Below are 24,816 nucleotides of genomic sequence, written 5' to 3'. Positions count from 1 at the left end.
GCCGACAGGTTGTTACTTCTGGCTGCTTGTTGCGGTCTGGGCGGTGGCTGTGCCGAGCAGCGCTGCTGGAGGAGGCCGCGGGGCCGGAGGCGGGAGCGGAGAGCAGGCGCTCGGGGCGGTGGCCGAGGACCGGGCGGGTCCCGGCGCCCCCCGGACTACAGGTCCCGGCGTGCTCCGCGGCGGGCGGGGAACCGCTCCATCCGGGTCCCCGCCACTGCTGTGGGCGACTTGTCGCCGTGACGGGGCAGTGTTCGGCTGCTAGTGGCGTCGTTGGTGCCGCAGCGCTCGGCCCGTGTGACCGCCGCCGTGGACAAGAGCTGCCCCTGCGGCTCCGGTGCGCCCGGCAGCCGAAGGGAGCAGCCGAGACCCGCCTTGGCCGGGCCCACCGTGGCGGAGCGTGAGCCCGAAGGCGGTAAGAACGGGACGAGCGGCCGGGGGTCGCGCTGCGGGCGGGGCGGGGGCGCTGGCCGCCTTCTGAGGCGGGTGCGGGGCCGTTAAACCGCCGCTGAGGGGGAGCGCGCGCCCGCTCCGCACAGGGCCGGTCCCGCAGCGCCCGCCAGGCGGTCAGGGGCTGGGGGAGCGGGAGGCTGAGGCTGGGGAGCGGCCGCCTCCCCTTGTACGGAAGGACCGCGCTCTGGCCCGGGGCTCCCAGCCTGCGTCTCCAAGCTGGACAGGGCCGGGAGGGCGGCGGCCGGCGGGCTTTGAAACCGCTGCGACGGAGCTTGTGCGGCTGCAGGCGGGAGAACCTGGAGAGCAGGTGCTGAACGGGAGCGGGTTTGAAACCCCCGTTCCTCTGTCTGTGAGCACAGGCTGTGCCCGAGCCTCTGCCACAGCCGGTCCAAGTGCTGCACAGCCCCGGCTGTGGGCACAGCACGGGCTGTGGAACCGGCTGGGAGTGATGGTACCTGTGTGGCTGCTGGGCAGGTGGCTGCTCCTGCAACTTTGAATGTTTTTTGCTGTTGGATACCGACATCCAGTGGTGATCAGACAGCTGTGATAAAGGATATAAAAATGTCAGAACAGATGCAGCAAAATCCTGTGGAGTGTGATGTTTTGGCCATAGAGAAATATAAGGGCTGCAATATTTCTTTCAACATTATAAATAGGGTAGATGTTGTATTGTAATATCCTTTTGTTGAACACTCTTCACAGCAGAAGTCAAGCAGTGTGGGTGTTGGTACACTTTTTGGAAAAACAAGTTCTGTGGACATGAGATTTCTCTTTTTCCTTAATGTTGCTCATGCTCCTCATTTCCCTGTGAACAACCACCTTCCAAAGAAATCTCAAATCCAGAATATCTGAATGCTGAGCTAAATGCACGATTAAGTCAGTAACCCAGAGCTACACAGAGGAGCCCTGCGGTGTCAGGGACAAGCAGAGTCACAGCTGGCCCTAGGCCTGGCTGGGGGGCAGCCCGGTTGCCCGGTGGCTGAATCCTAGTGACCTGGTGTGGTTAAGGGCTGTGCTGGTAGACGTGTGGAGCCTTGAAGATAAGCTCGCTGCCCTACATGTGTTTTCAGAAAGTTCCTGCTGATCGCAGCTTGTTGAGAAGAATCTCAGAAGCTGCTTCCCTGTGTGCACCCAAAGCTTTTGTCTGGTTGGAGGTACGGGGAGCGCTCAGCCAGGCTCAGTTTGGCAGTAAATCCAACTACTGGAGAGCACTGGGGCGCCTTTTAGCCACGTCTCCTTCCTATTCCCTTGCGGCATCCTCAGTATTACAATAGTTTTGTGAAGCGTTCAGGCTGTAGCCGGTTTCCCGCGGTGTCCCCTCTTACCGTGGACAGCCGCGGCGGCGGGGCCGTTGCGTGGGGGGCGCCAGGAGAGGGCGCTGCGGGCGCGGCCCCGCCGGAGCGAAGCGGCTGCTGCGGCATCGCGCGTCCCCGTCGCTATGGGAACGGGCGCAGGCGCGAAGCATGCTGGTCCCAGCGGGAACACACCCCCAAGCAGGCCGCGTCCTGGCCAATGAGCGCTCGGGGGGCTGGTGGCGGTGACCAATGGCGGGCGGGCGGTGCGCAGGGGGCGGGGCTGGGGGTGTTGAGCCGCCGCTGTGCTTCGCTCCTCCCCTCGGCTGGAGGGGCCGGTGCGGGTCCTGGAACTGTCCCTGAGTGGTGCTACCTGTGGGGTCCTGGCGGGTGGGCACCCCAGCAGCTTTGAATGCTTTTCTTTGTTTATTACAGGTAGCCATGGGTAATCAGAGGCTGTGATAAAGGACACAGACGTGTCAGAAGAGATGTAGCAAGACTCTGCGGAGTGTGCCATTCAGTCTCTGGAGCGATGCAACGTTGAGCATGGCATTACAGCTCATATGAAGTGGTTAAGTGTTTAATTGTAATGTCTTCCTATTGAATGGTATATAGACTTCAAAAATCAAGCAAAAATGTTACTTCTATGGAAGCAAGTTCTGTGCACACTAGCTAATCCAGTCAGACTTTCTCTGCAGACTGGTGTCCTGATGTTCCTTTTTATGTACCCCTTACGTGCATTTTTCGGGTTCTTCCTCTTTCACAAGACCTTTGATTCAAGTCCTTTCCTTCACTCTCCAAAGACAGCACTTGAATAGTAATGCTGAGTTCTGATGATCTCTTCTGCAGGAGTTTGACAGAAAATATAATCCTGCCTGTCAGTGGCCTATGGGAAGGAATTTAGTGATTCACTAGACCGCTTCCTCCTGGTCTGCCTGGGTCCTGCTACTTTTGCACCCTCGAGGGTGCTTAGAGCCATGGACTGTTCTGCAGATTCTGCATTTTGCTGGGATGTTTGATGTTTTTATTTTAGTTAAGGATTTTTTTCTGCTGTTTTTCCCCTAAGTTTCTTTCCACATCCAGCTTCTTTGCTAGTAAAAGTACTGTGTTCTGCCTTTAAAAGTTCTGTGGCTGTCTACCCTCTTTTTCTAGTATTGCTCATGCTATTTCTTAGTTCCCTGTGAATGTGGACGACTAACTTTGGTAGAAAGTTTCTTTTCTCAAATCCAAAACATCTGAACACTTCGTTAACCATCCTTATAATTTGGTCAGTAAATCTCAGAGTAATAGACCTAAATGGGGAGTGAACAGGAGTTAAAAGGAGGCCTTTTATGAGGCTTCTCCTAAAATACTATTGGTTTGCTTTGCCCTTTCGCATTCCACCCCTACTTTTCTTGTAGGAAACCTGGGAACTGATTTCCCGATGAACTTGGAAGCTCTCATCCCTGAAATAATGGGGAAGGGATCAGCAGATACACTTAAGATCTTTGAATGTTATTTTAACGGTTAATTAAAGTGCCTTTAGAATCTCTGCCTGTGATTTGTTTTTGTTGTTGGTGTTTTCTTTCCCTTTTGCTTTGAAGGAGGAGTTTAAAGTATCGCTTGGATGAGGAGTTAGAGGCCGGGCTGGGTGCGGGGGGGCCCGGGGGCGGCCGGGCTGGGTGCGGGGGGCCCGGGGGCGGCCGGGCCCGTGACCGAGTGCCCCCGGGACTACAGCTCCCGGCGTGCCCCGCGGCGGGCGGGACTACGAGTCCCGGCGTGCCCGCGGCCCCGCCCGGACCGGCTCCATCCGGGTCCCCGCCACTGCTGTGGGCGACTCGTCGCCATTACGGGGCAGCGGCGGCCGAGCCGGGGCCGGGGCGGCGCCGAGGAGCCGGTGGGTGCCTGGGTGGTCCCGACCACTCGGGCGACAGGCAGTGCCGGGCCCCGCGGGGCTCCGTGAGCAGCTTCTTCCTTCGTTCAGCCCGGAGCCCCGCAGGCCCGGCCCGGCCTCCCGCGGCCTTCCCCGGTTCGAGCGGAGCAGCGAGAAGATGTCGCCATGAAGGAGGCCGAGTCCGCGCTGCGCCGCCCCCGCCGGTCGCCCCCGCGGGCCATGAGCCTGGGCCCCCGCCGGCTCCGCCAGCGCCCGTCGTCCCCCCCCGCTCAGGGCCGCCTCTCGCCCGCCGGGGCGCCCGTTGATGCTGCAGAGCCCGCCCGGCGCGACCCCCGCCTCAGCCCCCGCCATGGACAAGAGCAGCCCCTGCGGCCCCGGTACGCCCGGCTCCTCGGCCGGCAGCAAAGGGCAGCAGCCGCGATCCGCCTCGGCCGGGCCCGCCGCGGGGGAGTCTAAGCCCAAAGGCGGTAAGAGCCGGGGAGGCGGGTGTCAGGCCGTTAGCGACGGCCGCTCGGCGGCTTCTGGCTCCCGGCGGTGGGTCGGGAGCGGGGGAGCTCGGGCGGGAAGAACGGGGTAACCGCGAAGCCGGTGGGCTTGCGCTGGGGTGGCTGTGTGGTGACGCCGAGCTCCTTGTGGGGTGGTTTGTCTGGATTTTAACAGCCTTCGCTTCAGGTCGCTACTTGTTCTTGCTTTCTTTTTCCTTCCTCTTCCGGCTTCGGTCACTGTTCGCTGAGCTGTGGCTTCTGCTCTCCTCTTCCTCTAAGGATCAGTGCCCCATTAGCATTGGAGTAATCAACTTGAGAGCCAAAACTTTGGTTTTATTGCAAGAATATGTGTTTCCCAGTGGTTATTAAGAGAAACCTTAACTCTGTACTTAAGCTTTGTGTGCTTTTATATCTTGCTTGAGGAGGTCTTGTATCGATACACACAGGCTGTGTTTCAGTAATATACTTTGGAGGAGTTTAAAGTTAGTTACGTATTGTTTGCTCCTCTGGCATTTAACCCAGAGCGTGACGTCTGTCGTAGCAAACAGCTGGTTTTGCTGACATGACAGTTCATGAAGAGCCATTATGGCTCCTGTCATCTGTCTTATCAAGGTAAGACCTGAGCCACCGCCAGTTCTCTGCAGCTGTTTGGGAGCAGAGTGTACCTGACAACCTGCCTTCCCCCCCAAAAAAAAACCCTATAAATGGGGCAGTAGTGATTAAAATTAGTGGTTTTAGTCCTGGAAGTACATCTGAGAGTGTCAACAGGTTGCTACAACGCCGTCGCTGTACTCATTTCCTTCCTCCTGGGCTGTTTGTTTCAGCTGTATTACTTCAGGTCTCTGAGGGAGCAGCGGTGTGTTCCCGAGGGTTAACAAAATGAGTATCTTGAAAGCTTTGACTTGTTTTTGGACCTTCTAAATGCACTTGGATCTTGAGTAACCACATATTACCTGCTTTTCACCTGTATTAACTGATCTTCCAGGGGTAGGCTGAAGTGAGTGACGTGGGAGGTCACAGCTCCCCAGGTTGTGGTGTAACTGTGCGATTGTAGTGAAGCATTAACTTCAAACACGTGAAAGTCTTCTTAGAAAGAACTTCTTAGCCAGTAATTTCTGGAAGAACTCCTACCTGATTTGCAAAGTTTTTTGCGTCAGCAGCAGATTTGATGTGAGGGTCTTACTGTCCGTAGCTACTGCTGTCTCTTATATTTTTCCCCCTCTAAAGGATGGGCCAATGGAAGCAGGGGATGTCACATGCTAGGTGTGCAATAAGTGTTTTGGAACCAGATCTTTGGCTTCTGATGGAATAACAAAGTGTATAAACTCTGCATCTACTGTGAGAGGCAGTGTGAGGGGCTAGTTTCTCCATGTTTCTCTTGCAGCACAGTTGAAAAGGGCTCAAAAGGAAATTGTAAGCTCTTGTACTTGTGGAAGTTGGGTTCTAGCTATCTTGCAAACTTGGCTTTAGAAACTAAAACTAGGATGCTTCCGTCAGAAAAGTTTTCAATTATATTAGTGCGCCAACAGGAATCACGTCCCTTTAGGATGGACTAAAGTAGCTAAGGGAAAATTGGCTTTTTGGGTATCTCTGTAGTCCTTGAGACCTGATGGATGACATTAGTTTTCACAAATGTTCCTGGGCCTTATTATGAAGGTGTGAGCGTGCTTAGCTGGGGTGTGTGACTGCCCAGTCACCTCTTGGTCATTGGGATGTTTGCTGTAGCAGCAGGAACGGCTTCAGTGTGTTTTTATGAAACCACCCTATGTCTTAAGTGTGATCCACCACCGAAATCCCTTTTGCAATGTGATTGGCTTCAACACGGCTCAGCTGAAACTGAGAAGAAAGCAAACAAAGATGGGAAGAAACTGGAGTTTGCTACCCCAGTAGCAAACCAGTACTGCAGCTCCAGCACCGAAGTGGTCACCTAGAGCTGCTTTTAGTCCTGTGAATTTGGTGTTCTCTCTCTGGATCTTTGGAGACAGGGGTCCTCCAACACAACGTGGCATCCAGCAGGAGAAACCGCAGATGTCAGGCCTTGCTCCAAAAGGCAAGAACGGCTTTGTTGCTGCTTTTATAAAATTACATAGACAGTATTTTTTATAAGTCTGTGTTCTCTTGGTGTGTGGATAGGCAGATACATTTATTATAGGCTAGATCTTGTGAGAGTGGCAAAAGGACTAACTGAGGCCCTGAGTGAAGAGTAAGTACCTCACCAGCACTATTGCTGATGCTCATTCCTAATTTGCAAAAAAAAAAAAAAGAGAAGGAAAAAAGAAACTCCCAAATCCAAACCTATGCTACTTAAAGCTGGGATTTAACAAGTCTAAAGGACTTTCCTACAAAATAGGAGAATCATTGTAGTGACTCCCAAAGGCTCTAGGAGTTGATATGAAAGGACCGGTAGTATGACAGGAATGTGTGTAACCCAGCTGACTGACAAATTTGATGGTGATTAACTTGATTGAAATGGTAAGTGGTAGGAAATTCTTCTGTCAGCTGCAGGTACAAGCTGTTCCTTGTTCCTGGGCCTTGTAAAGACCCAGTTTAGACTGAACTTCTTTGGAGTTGTTTGTTTTCCCCAGTTGATTGCAGGGAAACTGTCAAGTTGCTATAGAAACAATAGGCATGTGCGTTCACTGAAATTGCAAATTTAAGCGGGTGTTTGAGCTCTGAAGCAACAAGCTCTGCTTCTGAACAACCCAAGTGGTTGTCCAAACCTCTTCAAAATTACTTGATTTTTGACCAGAGACTCAGTGCTGTTGATTAGAGCCTCTTCCCTACAAACACTCTAAAAAAAAATGTCTGTCTAAATAATCATTGAGCCAGACCTGGTCACACCCTCAGTACTTGGCAATGTCTGGTATGTTTTTTCCCCGATAATGCTCAGCCCGTATCTTTGTAGCCTGTGTTTGAGTCGCACAGCTGTGGTTCCAATGGAGTTGGGTTTGATTCTGAATTATAGGATCAGCCTTTTGACTAACAGAGTAAGTGACCAGTTCTGGTGACAAAGGTTGTCTGCAAAATGGCTCTGTCACGTCGTGTGAAAGTAGCGATAGTGACCATTTACCGCTATAGCTGTAGTTTAAGGTGAAGACTGAAGTCTGTGCGAGAAACAGCAGATCACCCCAGAACCCAGTCAGACCACTTCTATAACTTATTCTTAAGAAGTCAGATCCTCAGTAATATACAATAACACGCAGACTTTCTAGTCTGCTGCCCCATCTTTTTGGGGGTGCAGGTGGGAGAGAAAACTAAAAATAACAAAAAAGTGAGACTTTGTGTGAATAATCCCATTCCAGCTGTTTTAAATGCTTGGGTAGGTCGCCAGCGGTGCCAGGGAAGGGGGAAACTGGAGACGCTGGTGATGAAAACTAAGAGCAACGCAATCCGGAATCACAGTGGTGTGTTTGCCTACCCTGCAAGATTTACATTAAGGGATGGGGAGGACGCCGAAGTGGGAAAAGGGAACCAGTGGGCTTTTATAACATGGATCTGGATATTGTCCGAGGCATTATGGTTTGTGTAACACTGAGTGTCCCGAGTGACTGTGGGGCTGGCTGGTGTGGACAGACGTCTTGCTGGGCCTGCAGAGTTTCGTTTCCAAGCTTTTCAACATAACCCTTCTACACATAAAGCTTAGAGAAGCTGGTGGAAGTGGAGGGACAGGTCAGCAGTCTGCTGTGTCCTTGAGGCAACTCTGATCTTACATTAAGACTATTAGAAGTATCTTAATAGTATTAATTTTCTGTTCTAGCAGTCTCGTGAAACAGCTGTTTAGGCACAGGAAACCTCTCAAGAGCCTGACTGATTTTTCGGCTCTTGTGAGCTTCATCTCTGCCGTATTTTGCTTTGTGCTTCACCGCTGTGCCCTGCGTTAGGGTCAGTGATGCGCTCAGCCTGCATTCAGGCAAATAGTCCATGTCGTGTAAGCTGGTGGACTTAGTACTTAAATAATAGGTATTAGGTATGTGCCCTGCTTCAGGATCGATTAGCATTTGTTTGCCTTGTGAAAGAAAAGGGTATTTTTAAAACTGGATAAAGCTTGTTGGAGTCTTTTAAGTGTAAGGGGCAGAACAGTGTGAAAACAGGGAATGGGGTCTTGCAAAGTGGGAAACCTCGAGGCAAACACGGGCAGCAATAGATTTATATGAGGCAACAATATATGATAAATTGTCTGTTTTCAGAAAATAGAACGAAAAATTAACTGGTTGGTGTCAGTCTTTGTAAAGGGGCTTGAAGATGTAGTGTTGGTGTTTAACCCTTTAGGTACCAGGCAACACACTGATGGCTGGTGGTGGCAATTCCAAGTCTGGATAAAGAAAAATTCAGCCATTCTAATAAAACATAAAGCACAGCAAATACATCCTTCTTTTGTGCTCTCTGACCAGTTCTTTAGGCAGTGATAGGAATGGAGCAGTGTGGGTTGCCGGGGGTTTTGATGTCCTGATAAACACCCGCCTTTGCAGCAGGGCAGCAGTGAGCGCGGTGCTGACGGAGGTGCAGTGTGTGTCAACAGCTCTGAGCATGCTGGTCTGATTCTTGGTTTTTTTCCTTTTATTTCTTTCAGATGGAAAGAATGCGAGTGGATCCAAACAGCGTTATAACCGTAAAAGAGAAACTTCATATTCCAAAAATGAGAACTTTTCTAGTCAGTCCCGTCGCTCCAGTTCACAGAAAAGCAAAGCTTTTAACAAGATGCCCCCTCAAAGGGGAGGTAGTGGTGGAAGTGGCAAACTTTTTAGCTCTTGTAATGGTGGAAGACGCGATGAGGTGAGAATTGTAATGCCGTGCCTCCGAGGCCTTCTTGCTTGGGACGAGAGGATCGCTCTGGCCTGCCTAGATAGGTCTGCTGTGTTCAGCTCCTGGGCTGGGAAGGGAAGGAGCGATAAGAGGTGCTGACACCTCTGAGGTGCCAGAGTGTGAGCGGAACGACTTTGCAACATCAGGAGTTCTCTCTGCTCTGAGAGACTTGAAATAAAAAATACTCTCTGAGGAGTTGGTACCTAGACGGGGCATGTATATATATCATGAAACAGAGGTCCTTCAGGAAAATATCCAGTGATACAATTTCTAGCTGAGGTGATTGTGTCTAACTGCTTCAGTGTACAAATTTACGTGGAATCGCAGTATTGGGAAAGGAATTTTATTAACTTGGTGACATCAAAACAGAGTAAAACCTGACTAAGGCTTTTAGGTGGATGTGGGTTTAAATACTATAGATTAATGGTGGGTTTTCATTGACACAGAGAACTCTGATCATTTCTTTTTTCAGTTTTAGTGGATGAGCAACACTGCTCACCTAAATTGCTGACTCTGTTAAAACTCACTTGCTGTCTCTGAATTCTCATTCTTTGCTTCATTGTTTGAAAACTGACTAAAGCAAGTACAACCTGTGCAAATAGTGATGAGAATGCTATTATTCACCATCTAAAAGAATGTTAGGATTCAAACAACTTTCTTCTGTTGTTAACCTTGATTACTAGGTTTTGCCAGCTTTTACTTGTCCTTATGTGGGATCTTTTTTGCTTTCCTCCTTTTCATCAGTGTGGGGTAAGACCACTCAGTTCTAACTTCCAGGTTCTCATGCACTTCTAACGCTGCACTGCTTGATTTACAGAACTGGAATGGGAGAAGGTGAGTGAGTGGATGCTGCCTGTTCTGTACGTAATCGCTGCTGGGGCCTGGGTATCAACTTGTATTGGTGCTTTTGCAGTAAATTGTAGCAAATTCTAACAAATGCTGTTGTCTCTTAGGTAGCAGAGGCTCAGCGGGCAGAGTTCAGCCCTGCCCAGTTCTCTGGTCCCAAGAAGATTAATCTGAACCACTTATTGAACTTCACTTTTGAACCCCGTGGCCAAGCAGCCCATTTTGATGGGAATGGACATGGCAACTGGGGGAAAAGGAACAAGTGGGGACATAAGCCTTTCAACAAGGAGCTCTTCCTCCAGGCCAAGTGAGTGGAAGCCTAGTAGGGCTCTGAGACTTGTGCAGGGACTCTGAGCTGTAAGGGGTGGTCAGCCAGGGAGCTGTGTTTGACCTGGACTACTCATACTCACTTTTTTAGGGTGGAGTTACCTCTCCACAGCGTTTTTATTGGTAATGGCTATACTTGAAAGGATTAAAAACATGAAATTGTCTTTACCTATTTAGAAGGTGTCTGATGGTGTGAGTCCTTTAGATACAAACCAGTTAGTCTTCTGCTCTAATTTTCTAGCATCGTCTGTGGAATATGACACTCCATTTGGGAAGACCCTATGTAGTTCCCTTGCAGAAGATAATAGTTGTTTTTTTTCCCAAAAAATTAGTATGTTGAGCTGGTAGGGGTAGCAGTTGCTGGAACAAACCTAATCTGAATTTGTAAGTCTCAGAACCTGGTTATTTCACAGGCCCATAGGTATGTAGCATAACCCAAATAAAATATCAATATATTAATCCAGCAGCAAAATTGCTTGTGACTGGAAATAATGGCCGCTTTTCACTGGAATTTGAAGGATGTTCAGGACTTCCTGTATCTGATCGCGTCAAAGATAAGAAAAGCTATTTTCAGCATTGGTGCTTCTGATTTGTGGCTTAATGTAGTGAAGCCTTTTTGCAGGAACTCCAGGAGTTCTAGTTTTCGTGAGCATATTTTTCCCACTTGTGGGTTCCTGTGTTTTAATAGATCCCTGAGGGAGCTGGCTGTTTCTTACATGTTTCTGGAACACCGTTCTGCCTGCCTCATTCTGTAGCTACTATGTGATGTTGCATCTGTCTGAAATTAGATGCCTCTGTATTCTGGAAATCTGGTTGTGAATGGAACTCTTTTGGGTTTTGTTGGTAGAAGTTACTGTGACTGCATCCGGCGGTTTTCTGCTGGACAAAGAAGAATAATCCTATAGGATAGTTCTCGAAGAATTTTTAGAAACAACTGAGTGGATCATCTGTCTCTTTGCCTTTCCCCAGCTGCCAGTTTGTTGTCTCTGAAGAACAGGACTACACAGTCCACTTTGCTGATCCAGATACCTTGGTCAACTGGGACTTTGTGGAGCAAGTGGTCAGTTGTGATGGGCTAGATTTTTTTCTTCTCTAATTAAGAAGCTCAACCTGTCTTTAACTGCCTCTTTATCTCTTTGATGTTACGTAAAACTCAGCTGTTTTTGAGTTGAGGCCTCTTCTGTCACTCCCACAATACTGGGAAAGATCTGTCATGGAATATATTATGAAATACTTTCATGACAGGAAAAGAGAAGTGCTAAAATCTATTAGGAAAATTAGCAGCTTCTTGCTTTCGCAGATGGGAGCTCATCAAAAATAGTATCTGACATTCTGTAGACAGAGTCCTTGTGATCGAGATATTAACAGAAAACTTGGGCATGAGTCCATGGAAGAGGACTAGAGTGTAGAGTTTTGAATAATTATTCTGTGCATAGGTTGCCCATCTTGCCTAGCAACAAAATGGAAAATGTCTTGAGAGCTGTGGTCAGAACTCTCAGTTGACTCAAGCTGAAACTTCGTATCTGCCAAGACTACTCTGGTGAGGAGGTAGTTTCACTGTTACCTGACACTGAGAGAGCTGAAAAACCCAGGTGCTTGCTTGGCATTTACGTCTCTGCAACATACAGATGCTAACAAAGCATTTGACTAAACTGGCATGTTCAGAGAAATAGGTAAGTTCAGTCTCAGGGCTGCATATGTCTGCTTGTATGAGAAGACACAGCTCACTTGCTGTCTTCTCAGTGTCTGAATTTGGATGATGAAGATGCTGCTAACTCCCAGATATGATGAATACATGAGGGGATGTGTGAGAAGAGTCACTTTTTAAATGCCATTAAAGTAGAAATACTAAATGGGTGGCTTTGAAGGTTATTCCATGCGAAATCTAAGGTGTTACTGAGTTCACAGTGTACTCAATCTCTTGGTAAATAAGCAGAGCTTAAAGAGCTGGAAGATTAGTATGTTAGAGTAGATCTTACAGGTGGCTTAGTCTGTAGCACAGGAACAGATTTCTGACTCTAAAGCTTGCACCATTCTTCTCATGTGCCATTTCAGCGAATTTGTAGCCATGAGGTGCCCTCTTGCCCAATATGTCTGTACCCGCCTACCGCAGCAAAGATCACCCGCTGCGGGCACATCTTTTGTTGGGCGTGCATCCTGCACTATCTCTCCTTGAGTGAAAAGGCCTGGAGTAAGTGCCCTATTTGTTATGGCTCTGTTCACAAGAAGGACCTCAAGAGGTGAGACTTGATATTTATTAAACGATATATCTTTTTGAAATGTTACTTTTGCCCTGCTGACTTCCTCCTTATGTTGCAGTGTTATCGCTATGGAAACACGTCAATATGCAATCGGTGATGTCATTACGATGCAACTTATGAGAAGAGAGAAAGGTGTTCTGATAGCACTGCCCAAATCTCAGTGGATGAACGTGGTGCAGCCCGTTTACGTCAGAGGTGAGTGTGTCTGAGTGCTGGTGGTTGGGATCCTGCTCCTAACTACAAGTAGGGCTTGTGTAGAGAGGGTTTGCCGTAGCAATGCTGTGCTGTCACCTCAAAATAGACCAGGCTACCAAACATGGGGTTTAGCGCTGCAAAACTTAATGAGCACATGTTAATAATAAGCTTTCTACCCACGCTTTGTTTTTGTAAGGCTTTAGCTTGTGTGCTGTTTCCCTTCAGGTTACTGCACTGCAGACTCCTGCCTTCTCAGTTGTTAGTTGGACGTGTGTTTTGTATCGTACAGTTGTTGGTGTGACTCTTGATGCTCTTGTTGGCTCTTCAGTGTCCTTAACTTTTTCTTCCTGGCTCCTTGTTACACAGTTTAGCAAAAATAACTGTATCTGTGTCTAAGCTATTTCAAGGATGTAATCTTGAACAGGGTTTTCATCACCTTATCAACTAAAATCTGTGAATGGTACGGGGAAAATAATCAAAATTATTGCAAACCTATTCCAAACATCTGTTGCCTGACTTCTTCAGTTTTCTCCAGTCGAGTAATGTGATTTAACACATCATCATCTTATCTGTTAGTATCTCGAATTTTGTGACTAAAGAAATAATTTTACTGAACGTTGCTGTTTTGTGGGCTGTCTTGGCTCACTCCATTTTGCAGTCACATTTGCAAAAGGCTGCTTGCATTTCAGCTCTCTGTAAAAAGTCAAGTCTCTTAACGCATGATGGGTATCCAGCGTGCAGGGTCTGTGCATACATGCTCCTCAGTATTTGGGAGTAAAGGGCTTAAAATCCCTTTCATGAAGCTAACAAAAGAACAAATGTGGGGTTTGAGATCACTCTAAACCCAGGAAAGTCAGTGTTCACTTGGTGTTCTGTAGACGAGGTTGGACCCTTGGGGAGCAGTGGGCATGTGGACTGTACTGGCATATGATGCTGTGGTTGCTGTGAAGTTTATAGTTAAGATAAGCTCTGCAGTAACAAAGGTGACTAGCTTTTGCTAAACTTGCAGTTCTTTAGTGTACTATTTCTGCAATGCTTCTTGTATAAAACTTGTAGTAATGTTTTGTACGGATTTTGAACACAAATGGGTTTATGAACTAATTTGAGACCAAACAGAGGTCGCTTTTGCATCACTTTCCAGTTGGAGTATTTTGAGTATATAGAGAAAAGGAACCAGCTGCTGTGTGGGGGAGATGTGTGTAGCAGAGGGGTATATGGCACCAGTGATATAACGGTAATACACAGAGTCTGTATCAAACCCTTGCAAAGTATTGTCCACCCTGGAGTAGATTAACTCACTAAATTGAGCAGGAACAAAACTTCAGAAGAAACAGCAGTTCAAACTGGTGCATCTGCATGTGGATGTTGATGATTTGGTGCTTCCTCTGTTCAGATGACCAGCAGAGTCACTATTCCAAGCTGCTTCTGGCATCCAGGGAGCAAGTCTTGCAGCTGGTGATTCTGGAGGAGAAAGCAGCGTTACTAAAACAGTACGAGGAAGAAAAACACACCCCGGAGGCTTGCTTTATTGAGGCAGCTATCGAAGAACTGAAGGTGAGAATCTTCTGGGAGGCTTTTAGTAACTACTTTTAACAGCGTGCTGAGTGCTCCATGTTCTGCTTCCTAAGTGGTTCTGTGTGGTTATTCTGGTCTCCATGATGCCTGTTCTAGCAAGGTGCTGATGTTTGCTGCTTGAATAGCATTTTAAATCTTGGAGGAGTCTGTAGCCTTTGGACCCCAGGTATTTGGCCTGACAGTCAAGATAGAACAGAGTGCTTTTTACTGGATAGTATTCATTCCATAAATGTAAAGGAGTTCTGCTTTCAAAGGAAGATGTATTTCCCTTTCAGATCCAGCAATTTCTGGAATAACTTCTATCAGACAAACATGAGTAAACTTGTAGATTATTAGTTTTCAAAGCCTTTAGGCATCCTACAATGGGTGTACTTTCCACTAATAAGGAGAGGACCTCTCTTCAAGGGTCACCCTTTGTCACAGATGAATTACAGATTTATGAAATCCTGAAGTATAAGGGCAAGGCTGAAAATAACTATGGCGATAGTCTCCTGGCTTAAATAGGATATTGGAACTTGTTCTCTTTGAATGACCTGTAGGAGCGAGAAACAGCACTCTCTGCTGACCAGGATAAAAACCATGGCATTGCTGGAATCAGCGCAGCGGTGGAAGAACTGGCCCTAGAAAGCTCCAAGGCTGTGGAGGCTGCGGTTTCCCAAGAGAAAAAGGTGGGTGACAGCTCTGCTCTGGCAGATCTCGTTAGTCCTTAATTCTGCCACTTCACACTGCAGTGTATGGTGAACTGGTGCCAAAGATTTTTGCAGAGATGATAATCTTTTGGAGGTGATGTGGTACTAACTGTATGCTCTCCACGGTGATAGTGTGGTGTGGAATATCTCTCTGCATTTGATGAGGAGCTTGTGGAGCCTTGCTCAGATCTGGCGAGTTCCTTTTCGCCTCCTGTGGAAGCAGAAGAGGCAGTGCTGGATGAAGAGGAGGTGCCTGAGGTGGACACCATAGCGGAACCTGCTCTGAACACTACAGAAGAATCAAATCCAGCTGAAACAAGCTACCAGGAATCTAAAGATACAAGTAGCAGTGGACATCTTAACAGCTCTCCTTTTTACTATTTCTATCAAGGTCAGTACAATGAAATTGTGGAATCATGGTGGCAGAGGTGCCTCCTTTGGGATCCTTCTTGAGGAAGATGTTGGTCACTTCATTAGATGCAGCTAAACCCTGTGAGATAAAACTCCCACAGAAACACAGAAAGGAGCTTTAATTTTATTACTGGAGAATGTACTGAGGTGGGGAGAAGGGTATTGAAAATTATGGGCAAAGAACAAGTGATGGTATCTTATCTTACAGCGGAGGATGGACAGTGTATGTATCTGCATCCTGTGAATGTTCGATGTCTTGTTCGTGAATATGGCAGCTTGGAGAAGAGTCCAGAGAAGATAACTGCAGCTGTAGTGGAGATAACTGGCTACTCAATGACAGAGGTAGTTATTTTATCTCCTTATTAATTCAGGACTCTTGTTTTGGCAGGTCGATCATTGTGGCTGACAGGTGAGACTTGTTTCTCTTCAGTAATAAGAAATAACAACTATGAATGGGTAGGCATGTTAATCTGCATGATTAAGAGCACCTGGTTGAGATGCAGTACCTTAAGTTAGTTGTGATAAGTAGACTCCAGTCTAGTGTGCTTTTTTTCTGAGAAGATAGGAAGTTCTGTAAGTAAGAGAATTGCAAACTGAAGGTTGGTTTCTTTTTAAAGCTGTCTTAAAAAAAAGTAAATAATTTTCTCACCCAAGACAGTAGCTTGAACGGGACAGGTTATCATCTTAACCTGAAGAAGCGTTCTGCCTCTGTCTTGAACAAACAGTTGTTTCTGAGCATCAAGGGCAGAGGTAGGATGCTATGAAAATAAAAGAGGATGGAAAGAAACTTTGGTGTTTGAGACAGAGTGAGAAGGCACTGAGGTTCTGGAAGAGGTGATGGGCCTTGAATTCATTTATGGCAGATAAAGGCAACTGTAAGAATTGACATGTGCAGTGACAACTACACGTGATTCTTAATTCATCTTTAACAAAGGATATGCTCAAGAAAGAATGGATGCAGAGGTAATAGGGAATTGTCTTCAAGTTTTTTGGCTCTGTGAGGAAAGATACAAAGCTAGACTGAAGAAAGCTGAGTAAAGTGGTGGTTGTGGGCCAGAGTGTAAAAGGCACTCTTGGTCCAGTGCAAAAATAAATGCAGTAGAGGACGGGTATTGTAGAATTTTATTCCAGTGGTGTGAATGAGAAGGGAGGAATAATAAGAAAATCAGTAACTGAACTGGAGTAACTGCATCCAAATCTGCTTATGATGTGGTTGGTGGAGATCTTGGGAGCATTTAGTTCTGACCCAGGGCATCCTTCACGTGTTTGTAGTTTATAAAGCAATTATTGTGTCACTGCTGCTATTTTTTCATACTCTTTTTTTTTTTTTTTTCCCCATAAGCTGTTCATCACTATGGACCTCTGGACCTTGTTGCAATCATATATGTGTGTATATATATATATATCTGCTCTTTTTTAATCAGGATATAAGACAGCGTCATCGTTACCTGTGTCACTTGCCTCTCACCTGTGAGTTCAGCATTTGTGAGCTGGCTCTGAAGCCGCCCATCGTTTCTAAGGAGACTTTAGAGTTGTTTTCAGGTTGGTACTGCCTTTCTAGTAGGTCTGTCATGTATCTGTGAGGGTGAAGGGGAAGTAGTTCTTATCCCTTAATGGCAGAAAAAAGAACATACATAGCGGCTTTACTCCTCTTGCGGCAGCTAGACAGAACAACCCCAATTCACTGTTTTATAGACAAGAATTACACAAATAATAAAGAAGCCTGACTGCCTGGAAGAGCATATGTTGTTTGTAAGCATATTTTGTTACTACTGTGTTACCACTGAATGCGTTGCTCTCAAAGCTAGAGAAAACGTTGCCAAAGTATTGGTGTAGGGTTTTTTGATATTCAATGCTGTGCATTGCTCCTAGATGACCTTGAAAAGAGGAAACGTCTGAGGCAGAAAAAAGCTCGTGATGAACGACGACGTGAACGCAGAATTGAGATGGAAGAAAACAAGAAACAGGGCAAATGTAAGTCGTGGTTGATCATAAGTGGTGGATTTCTAGTCCTCTTTAGTTGCTGGGCTGATTTCTTGAGCTACAGGATGAACTCTAAGGCCTTTAGTTTGTACTGTACACTTGGAACAAGATTACAAGGTATTAGAAACCATGTCTTTAGAATGAAAGATATAAGCTGTTTTAGTCAGGGTGTTAAATGATGTTATGCAATTCCTGTGTGGTTGCACATTATGGGCAAGACAGAGGGTTTTTGAGGGCACAGCTATTTCCGTGGTCTATATAGCCCTTGGGATTCTTAATTTCTATTTTTGTAGTAATCACAATAAAGAGTGAAAAGTAAAGAAGGAAAAATAAAAGCCTCGGAACTGCTTCCATCCAGTAGCAGGGCTGTACTGGTCTCTAAAATAGAGGGTGGAAAGAAAACTGAGTTGGCACCTTCTAGACTCCTGAAACAACTTGCATATTGACAGTCTTCCCCCACATTGTGTAGTGCTTTAATTTAAAACCTCTTTCTAGATCCAGAGGTCCATATTGCTTTAGAGAATCTGCAGCAGTTCCCTGCTTTTACCTCTTGCCCTGGAGAAACTACCAGAATTGATCATCAGAGCTTCTGTCTGTCTCCTCTTGGCAGAAGCCCTGTGTTTCAGACAGGTGAGCATCTGGAAAAACACGTCACATCCAGCTCTTGATCATTCTTTGGGATCTACTGCTCAGGTCGTCACGCTAAACTTTCTCAATACCAATCAAAGACTGCTACTTTCCTAGATAACCGTGTTATCGTTTTGTGTGTGATCACACGGGCAAAGAAACCTTCCAGTCCTTTGTCTGCTTTTTACTACCTCTACTTTAGTGACAATATGAGATCTACACTGCAGTAACCCCATCTTTGTAAGTCTTAGCTGAGGCAAAAGAAAGAAGAAAAATAATCTCCCGAAAAAAGAGGAAAAAAGCGTATGCTAGGAGAACATTACTGGCATTCTTTCTTCCTACCCCCTCCATCTTCCCCACCACATTATACTAAAATAAAATGTAGTTGATGAGCACTCAGGTTGTTGTCCAGCGATGCTTTAACAAACATTTTATCTTGCAGTTAATAAAAAGTATGAAATAGAAACTATCCTTAGATGTTTTTCTCAAACAAAACATCAAAAACCCACAACACCCCAAAATAAGCAAACAGGATGCCCAAAACAAACAAAAAAGCACCTGAAACTTAAATGCCCCTTAAAAAAAGATGGAGGAAATTGGAGAGGTCCCACTGTGTGACTAACAGATGGAACTGATGAGATAGAAATGGTTAATTACATAAGATAATAAAACTTTGTTTCATCCCGCTAAGCAACATAATGAGTGCCTTTGCCAAATGCGACTGGCTTTAATTATCTGCTGCTTTCTCCATAGAGTCTATTGCAGCTCCGCTGTCACCTGCTGCCAGCCAGGTCAGCCCGCTGCTCTGTGGGAGTTTGGAAGAGGAGTCTCCCTTCCCTTCCTTTGCCCAGGTAAGCTGTGTAGCACAGTCAATCCTGTCAGAATTACTAGTGTCCTAGTTGGGGATCAATCTGAGAACACAGTTGCTTCCCCCACAAAAACAACATGGGGTGAATCTTAGGGAGACAACGTAGGGTTGAACGTTTGAAGGGGTTCTTAAATTTTCTTGCCACTTAAGGGATACGCAGGATTGTTCCAGTATGTGAGATTTAATCATATCTTACAACTTTTTTGATAGATGTTGAGAGTTGGAAAGGCAAAACCAGAAACATGGCCCAAACCTGCTCCAAAGACAAGAGGTAAGAAAATGTGGTATTACTACTTCAAGTTCTTTCCCATACATCCAAATGTAAGAAATCTTGTAACTTCACAAGGAGCATCTGGAGTGTGCAGGGACGTTTGCACTGTGAAGATTTTAGACAACTTTCTGCCTCTCAGGGCCCTTTCTTCCTTTCAGATGAGAACACTCTGGCACTGCCCGCGCCAGCAGATAGTGATGGAGAAAGTGACAGCTCTGACCGCATCCCTGTGCCCAGCTTCCAGAATTCCTTCAGCCAAGCTATTGAGGCAGCCCTCCTGAAACTGGACAAACCGTCCACAGCTGATCATTTATCAGGTAAAAGGCAGGGAGAAGGCATGAAAAACTTCTGAAGTGAAAAAACATTTGTATTTCCCATTCCTCCTCTGGGAGAAGTGAGAGCAGCAGTTTTGGGGACCAAAAATTGGCCACAACAGTTCTGAAAATTAACAGGTTGTGGTTTCTGAACAGCTTGACTAGGGCTCCTGTTAGCTTAAAGCTCTTAGTGGGAGCGAGATTTCCAGCTAGCAAAGAGTCCTGTTAGGACAAGGAATGGCTTTTGACAATCGTGTGTGCCATGTCTGTACTGGAACTTAAATTAAGCTTTATCTCAAGGAAGTTCAGATTATGCACTTTTAAACTAAAAATACCTGAGCTGCTGAACTACCACTTAAATTTGACAGAAGTGTCAAGGTAACTGCTAACTAGGATTTCAAAGGAGGGGTTCCGAAACAAATTGAGATGAACTTAAACCTTTAAGTTTGGTGCTGGCTGATAAAACTCACGTATAATGCTCAGTTGTGAGGTTGAGCTTTGGCTGCTGTTTGGAGACGGCACTGAATGATGGAGACTTGGACAGGAGGGGCTGGGAGTTTCTGTGAAATGGGTATCAGCTCCAGTTGTAGTGGGGTTTGCATGTGGATGAAAGCGATACCTGTCTGAAAGGTGGACTGCTGCACATTTGCAGTCCTGGGATCTGCTGTCAACAGCAGCTGTAGACCCAGGTGTGTTTGGAACTGTTTTGGGTGTGATGGAGTCTTCCTTAGTGGGTCTGCAGTGATTTTTTTGTTAAGATTAAACTAGCTGGTGCTCAGTGAGTTGACAGGAAGTACCATGGTCCTGTAGAAGTCATGAGGGTAGGGAAGACCATTTATCATTTCTGTGTGAAATTCCTGTTCCATGAGGAAAATGACAGTATCGTTTTAATCCTTCACAGAGGAAAAGGGAGGCAAGAAAAGAAAGAAACAGAAGCAGAAGCTACTGTTCAGCACCTCTGTTGTTCACACAAAGTGATTCTGCTATTCAAGAGAAGTTTCCTCTCCTGGTTTTCTTTTAATTTTGCTTTGTTTTGCTGCTATAGTTTAAGTATTTAAATTTGAACAGACTAAACTTGTGTTTCTAGGGGGTTCAGGAGGAAGCCATGACAGTATATGTTGAAGTAAGATCTTCTCATTCCAGCTGCTTAATCAGTTTATACTGAAACAAAGTTTTGAAAGAAACAACACAGAGACAAATCAGCCAAGGCTTCTAGTCTGTGCCGAGACAGTTCTTTTGGCCTAATAAGCAGCATGAAGGTCTTCACAGCTGTGTGGCACTGCCAGAACACTGCAGTGTCACCAAGTGAAGAGGCAGAGAGCCTTTATTTCCCTACAAGTATTAATTGCAGTAGTCCATCTGACTGACAGCCGTGCTGTCTCGGTAATGCTGTCTAACTGCTCTCTTGAGAAACTCCTTTCTGCTGCACCAGAAATGGGCAAAAGAGCTTCCTGGCTTTAGAGTGTTAGCTGCTCTCTCTGTTCTTTTACTAAAGAGCAAGAATTCCTCCTGTTCTCCTGGCTTGGAAAGATTTAAAGCTGAGGTGAGTGTAAAGCAGAAGTTGGGTACTTGGTTTTGAAGTGACTCTTGATGAATTTGTGTATTTCAAAATGTGTACTGGCACTAGGGATAGAAGGAACCTCCTGGCTTCTCTCAGTTCTTCAATTCTGTTTTAATGTGGGTGAGTGAGGCTGCTAGGTTGTTTTGGTTTTGTTTTGCCAACCATGGGCTACACATTCTTTGTAACCTGATCATCTAGAATAAACACTCCACCCTAGGGCTCTTGGTAACTACCTGAATGGTGTTTTGGCACTGGCTGCTCTTGAATTGGAAGAACAACTGATAGCCAGAGTCTGTAGGTAATTGTTATCCCCCAGCAAGAAACTGGGGTCTGTTGTGCTGGGAGAAGAGCCTGTATCCGCTTGGTTCTGGGGTGTAAGCTGATCCACACGAAGCACCTCGGGCTGTAAACATGTCTCTTCTGGACCTGTCCCTGCTCTTTGGGTGGCCACATTCTGCACTGCTTGCGGTTTGATTTGAACTTATGAGTTAAGTGGTGTGGATTTTGTTGAATAAAATGAACTGTAGGTGTAATGTACCAGTCAAGGCCAACAGTTGCAATAAATCATACGCACACGCGCTTACAGTCCTGCACCCTTCCTGAGCTGTAACAGTCACATCAGTGTGGAGCAGACCACTTAGCTGCACGGATTCAAATCTTCCCAACAGATTTTTGTGTTGGGGAGCTGGTGTATAGTTTTATACCACCCAACTGCCAGGTGCCTCCAGTTCTCTACAGCCCCACGTGCACCAGTGTCCTGTCTGCATTTGCATGCGCTTTAGAGAAGGGATGTGTTCTCTGAGCAAGGCAGCGTGTGGTTGAGACCCCGGAGTCAGATATTCCACCACTGCTGGAAAATTCATTGGTTGTGTCCCTATTTAAAAAGTTGATGTCAATACACTGACGCTTGATTTCAGAGCAGGAGGCTCCACATTATACAAGCGCTTCCCTGAGGTGCTTAAGTGTGTGCACGTGGGAATCTAGTAGCAAAGAGTGTACTTAACAAAACCGTGTGCGGCTATAAACCAGAACGAAGAGGGAGAGCGGGGATATAAAGAATACTTCTGTGGCTACAGGAGGGTAGAGGAAACACTTGCAAAACATTATTTGAAAGCTGCTTGACTTCACGCTTGGTCACAATTAACTATAATTGATGGAAGGACAGTACAGCTTGTCAAGAGAGTGCAAAGAAATGTAAGGTGTCTGCAGGTAGTAACATATCTTGGTGTCAACGCTTTATATGCACATTGGAAAACTATTGGTGAGGGTAGATAAAGTAACTAGGTAAGAAAGATTCAAGTATGCAGTTAACTGTTCACAGTACTATTGTTTCCTATTTGCAATAGACATTTTAAGCCATGGAACAGGAGTAACTACTTAATGTCTAACCAGTATCTGTTGTGTTCTATTATCTCTACACATTTATAGTCAACTTTTCTTTGCATTGGGAAGAGAGGCAGAATAGCTGGAGCTGGTGTAACTCACCTCTGCGTCTCACAGGCACTAGGACAAGGGGAGTGACTGTCCCTTGCGCAGGGACAGTCGCTTCTCGTTTTCCCATGGATTCCAGAGAGAATACCAGCAATGCTACTTTCCTGTAACTGATGGGTGTGAACTTAATAAATATCTAAGCAGTCCTTGTAGCTATGAGTTTTATAATGGGTCAGTTGGAGATGAGCCTTACAGCTCTGCCTTGCGTTCCCTGTAATCTCAGCTCCTGTGTGTACAACTGGTGCTTTCACAACTCAACAGGCAGCCCTATGGGTAACAGGTGCACTTGAAGATAAGGTAAAAAACAGTACATTGTTAATGCTTTTTCTGTACTGGAAGAGAATAACTACATTCCTTGTCCATGCTGACTGCCTCAAGCTCACTTCTACCTCAGCACAAAGATCACATTGAGCTGCTACATTCCTTAAGAGTGCAGGTGATTTTTGACTCCTGGTGTGAAACAGGCAAGTAACCTACTTACGTATATATATATACTTTTTAAAAATTTATTTAAGAACATTTAGAATGGGGGGGATGAAGTGTAAATATGAACAGATGCTTTTTTTTGTCCCCTGCTTTGCTTAACACTGAAGGTAACTGGTAACACCTTGATTACACAAGTACAGGACAGAGGCGAGCAGTAAAATGTAACGTTCAGTCGGTCTCTGTGCCATCATCATCATCTTCATCTCCACTTCGAGACTGCCCTTCTGTGAGGGAACAACTCAACAATGACTTCTGTATACACTGCCTTTCCTCTGCAATACAGAGAGCAACAGAGGCTCGTTACTTGATCTCTTCACATATGCTGGAATATCCTCAACTTCTAAAGAACATTTCTCAGTTCAAGAATTCAGAACTAGCCCAGCATAACCTACAAAACTCCCAGGAACTGAGGCCACTTTTTAGGAAAGCAGCTGGAGGAACTCACCTTCATTCGTACAGTTTTGCAACAACACCAGTAGCTGTCTTCTGTTATACTGAATTAGAAATTTCTGACATGTTCTTATGGTACCTGTATGAGTCACAAGAACAATATGTAACAATATACAAAACTGAGCATTTCTGAGCTGCTAGTATATTGTCTAAGGATGATTTTATGAAGTGACAAATGCCCCAGGCAACAACTTCATTATGCAAGTGCTAAGAAGGGACTGTAGACTTCACTTCCCCACTGTTGAGGTTAGGTGGTGGAATAGTAATTTTGAACATGTAGTGCCTGTTTTTTTTCCCAACTGGTTAGTTTTCAGGACATTATGATACTTTAAAAATATATTTTAAAGAGAAAAGAATGCAATACAGTATCTGCTGCTTTGCTTTTGTGTTAAATATTGATTCACGCAGAATTACTGAGGGCCTCAACAACGAGCTGCTGCTGCCTGTTTCTTACTTGGATCCACTAAGTCAGTGACACAGAAGGCGGGTGTGTCACAACGCAGCAGTAAGAGGGGGTTTTTCCTCCAGCGGGCCGGGAAGGTTCGGTTAAGCTCCGAGGCCTCCCCCTCGGGCAGCCGAGGCGCTGGGACTGACCTCCGACGTGCAGGGTGCGCAGGCAGCAGGGGTAGCGCTGGCCCCGGCTCTCCAGCTGCCGCACGAAGGGCAGCGCCGAGCAGAGCAGCCGGTACGAGTCCTTGCGGCAGCGCAGCAGCACGGTCCCGGTGTAGGCGTTCAGGTACTTCACTGCGGGGAACGCACCGGTGAGCCCGGACCCCCCGCCCCGGCCCTTCCCGGAGGAGCCGCCTTCGCCCCCCGCCCCGAGCGGCCCGGGGAAGCGCGTCCCGCCCGCACCTGTGAAGGAGATGGAGCAGCAGGCCAGGCCGTAGTCCCCGTGCACCCGCCCGATGGCGTCCCTGACGGCGAGGCCCACGGCGCGGTCCTCGATGCACTGCCGGCACCGCGGGTCCTCCGACACCACCTCGCACAGCACGTACCTGCGGGGGGCGCGGCGTCAGGGGGTGCGGGGGACGGGACGGGACGGGCCCGGCCCCGCGGCGACGCCTCCCGCCTCACCTGTTCTTGAAGCGAACCATGGCGGCGGCGGCGCCCCGTCCGGACGGACGCCGCTCCTAGCCAATGGGCGAGGCGCCTCCCCGCACCGCAGCCAATCGCCGTCGCGCAGAGGCGGGGGCAGAGGACGGACTTCCCGGCCGCCAGAGCCAGCGCAGTCTCGCCTTGTCCTCCGCTGGCTGCCCGCGGAGCGCGTGCGCATGCGCGCTGCTTCCCTCGCCCCCGCGCGCGGCAGCGGGTCTGTCCGGGCGGCTCGAGCGGCGACCCCGCCGCTGTCCCGCGCCCTCCGCGCGGGGGCGCTCGCGCCTCGCGGCTGCCCGGGCCGGGCTGAGGGCGGCGGGACCGGGGGCCGGCCCTTCCCGCCCTGCCGCTCCCGCCCGCCTTGCGCGGTGCCCTGCAGCCTAAGCGGTGGAGGCGGGACATTCCCCCGCAGCCGCGGGAAGGTGAGGACGGTCCCGGTGCTGCGCGCACCCCCGGGCCGCGGGCT

At 47.2% G+C, this 24,816-nt stretch overlaps 2 protein-coding genes across 3 annotated transcripts; one reads left to right on the top strand and one right to left on the bottom strand.

The window, feature by feature from the left end:
• Positions 1-3,506: 3,506 nt before the first annotated feature.
• Positions 3,507-22,474, top strand: RNF10 (ring finger protein 10). The gene is made up of 17 exons (XM_065033747.1): positions 3,507-4,082; positions 8,671-8,873; positions 9,857-10,056; positions 11,046-11,136; positions 12,132-12,316; positions 12,396-12,532; positions 13,926-14,086; positions 14,647-14,775; positions 14,929-15,187; positions 15,416-15,549; positions 16,632-16,749; positions 17,080-17,181; positions 17,686-17,820; positions 18,571-18,668; positions 18,896-18,956; positions 19,115-19,273; positions 20,172-22,474. The coding sequence occupies exons 1-17, from the start codon at positions 3,920-3,922 to the stop codon at positions 20,246-20,248; spliced, it is 2,412 nt and encodes an 803-aa protein (XP_064889819.1). The 5' UTR covers positions 3,507-3,919; the 3' UTR covers positions 20,249-22,474.
• Positions 22,475-22,814: 340 nt separating this feature from the next.
• POP5 (POP5 homolog, ribonuclease P/MRP subunit) lies at positions 22,815-24,499 on the bottom strand. 2 transcript variants are annotated; one of them, XR_010466797.1, is made up of 5 exons: positions 24,333-24,499; positions 24,111-24,253; positions 23,713-24,002; positions 23,254-23,337; positions 22,815-23,080 (listed from the first exon to the last, which is right to left on the bottom strand). XR_010466797.1 is itself a non-coding variant. In XM_065033752.1 (5 exons), the coding sequence occupies exons 1-5, from the start codon at positions 24,350-24,352 to the stop codon at positions 22,977-22,979; spliced, it is 501 nt and encodes a 166-aa protein (XP_064889824.1). In that variant the 5' UTR covers positions 24,353-24,491; the 3' UTR covers positions 22,815-22,976. The 2 variants fall into 2 exon arrangements, 1 of the variants encoding a protein (XP_064889824.1); XM_065033752.1 differs by having other exon boundaries at positions 23,853-24,002; positions 24,333-24,491.
• Positions 24,500-24,816: the final 317 nt, after the last annotated feature.

Source organism: Columba livia, chromosome 17, assembly GCF_036013475.1.
Source record: "Columba livia isolate bColLiv1 breed racing homer chromosome 17, bColLiv1.pat.W.v2, whole genome shotgun sequence".
Taxonomy (NCBI): Eukaryota; Metazoa; Chordata; class Aves; order Columbiformes; family Columbidae; genus Columba; species Columba livia.
The sequence above is the reverse complement of the archived record's forward strand: the minus strand, read 5'-3'. Positions and strand labels throughout refer to the sequence as shown.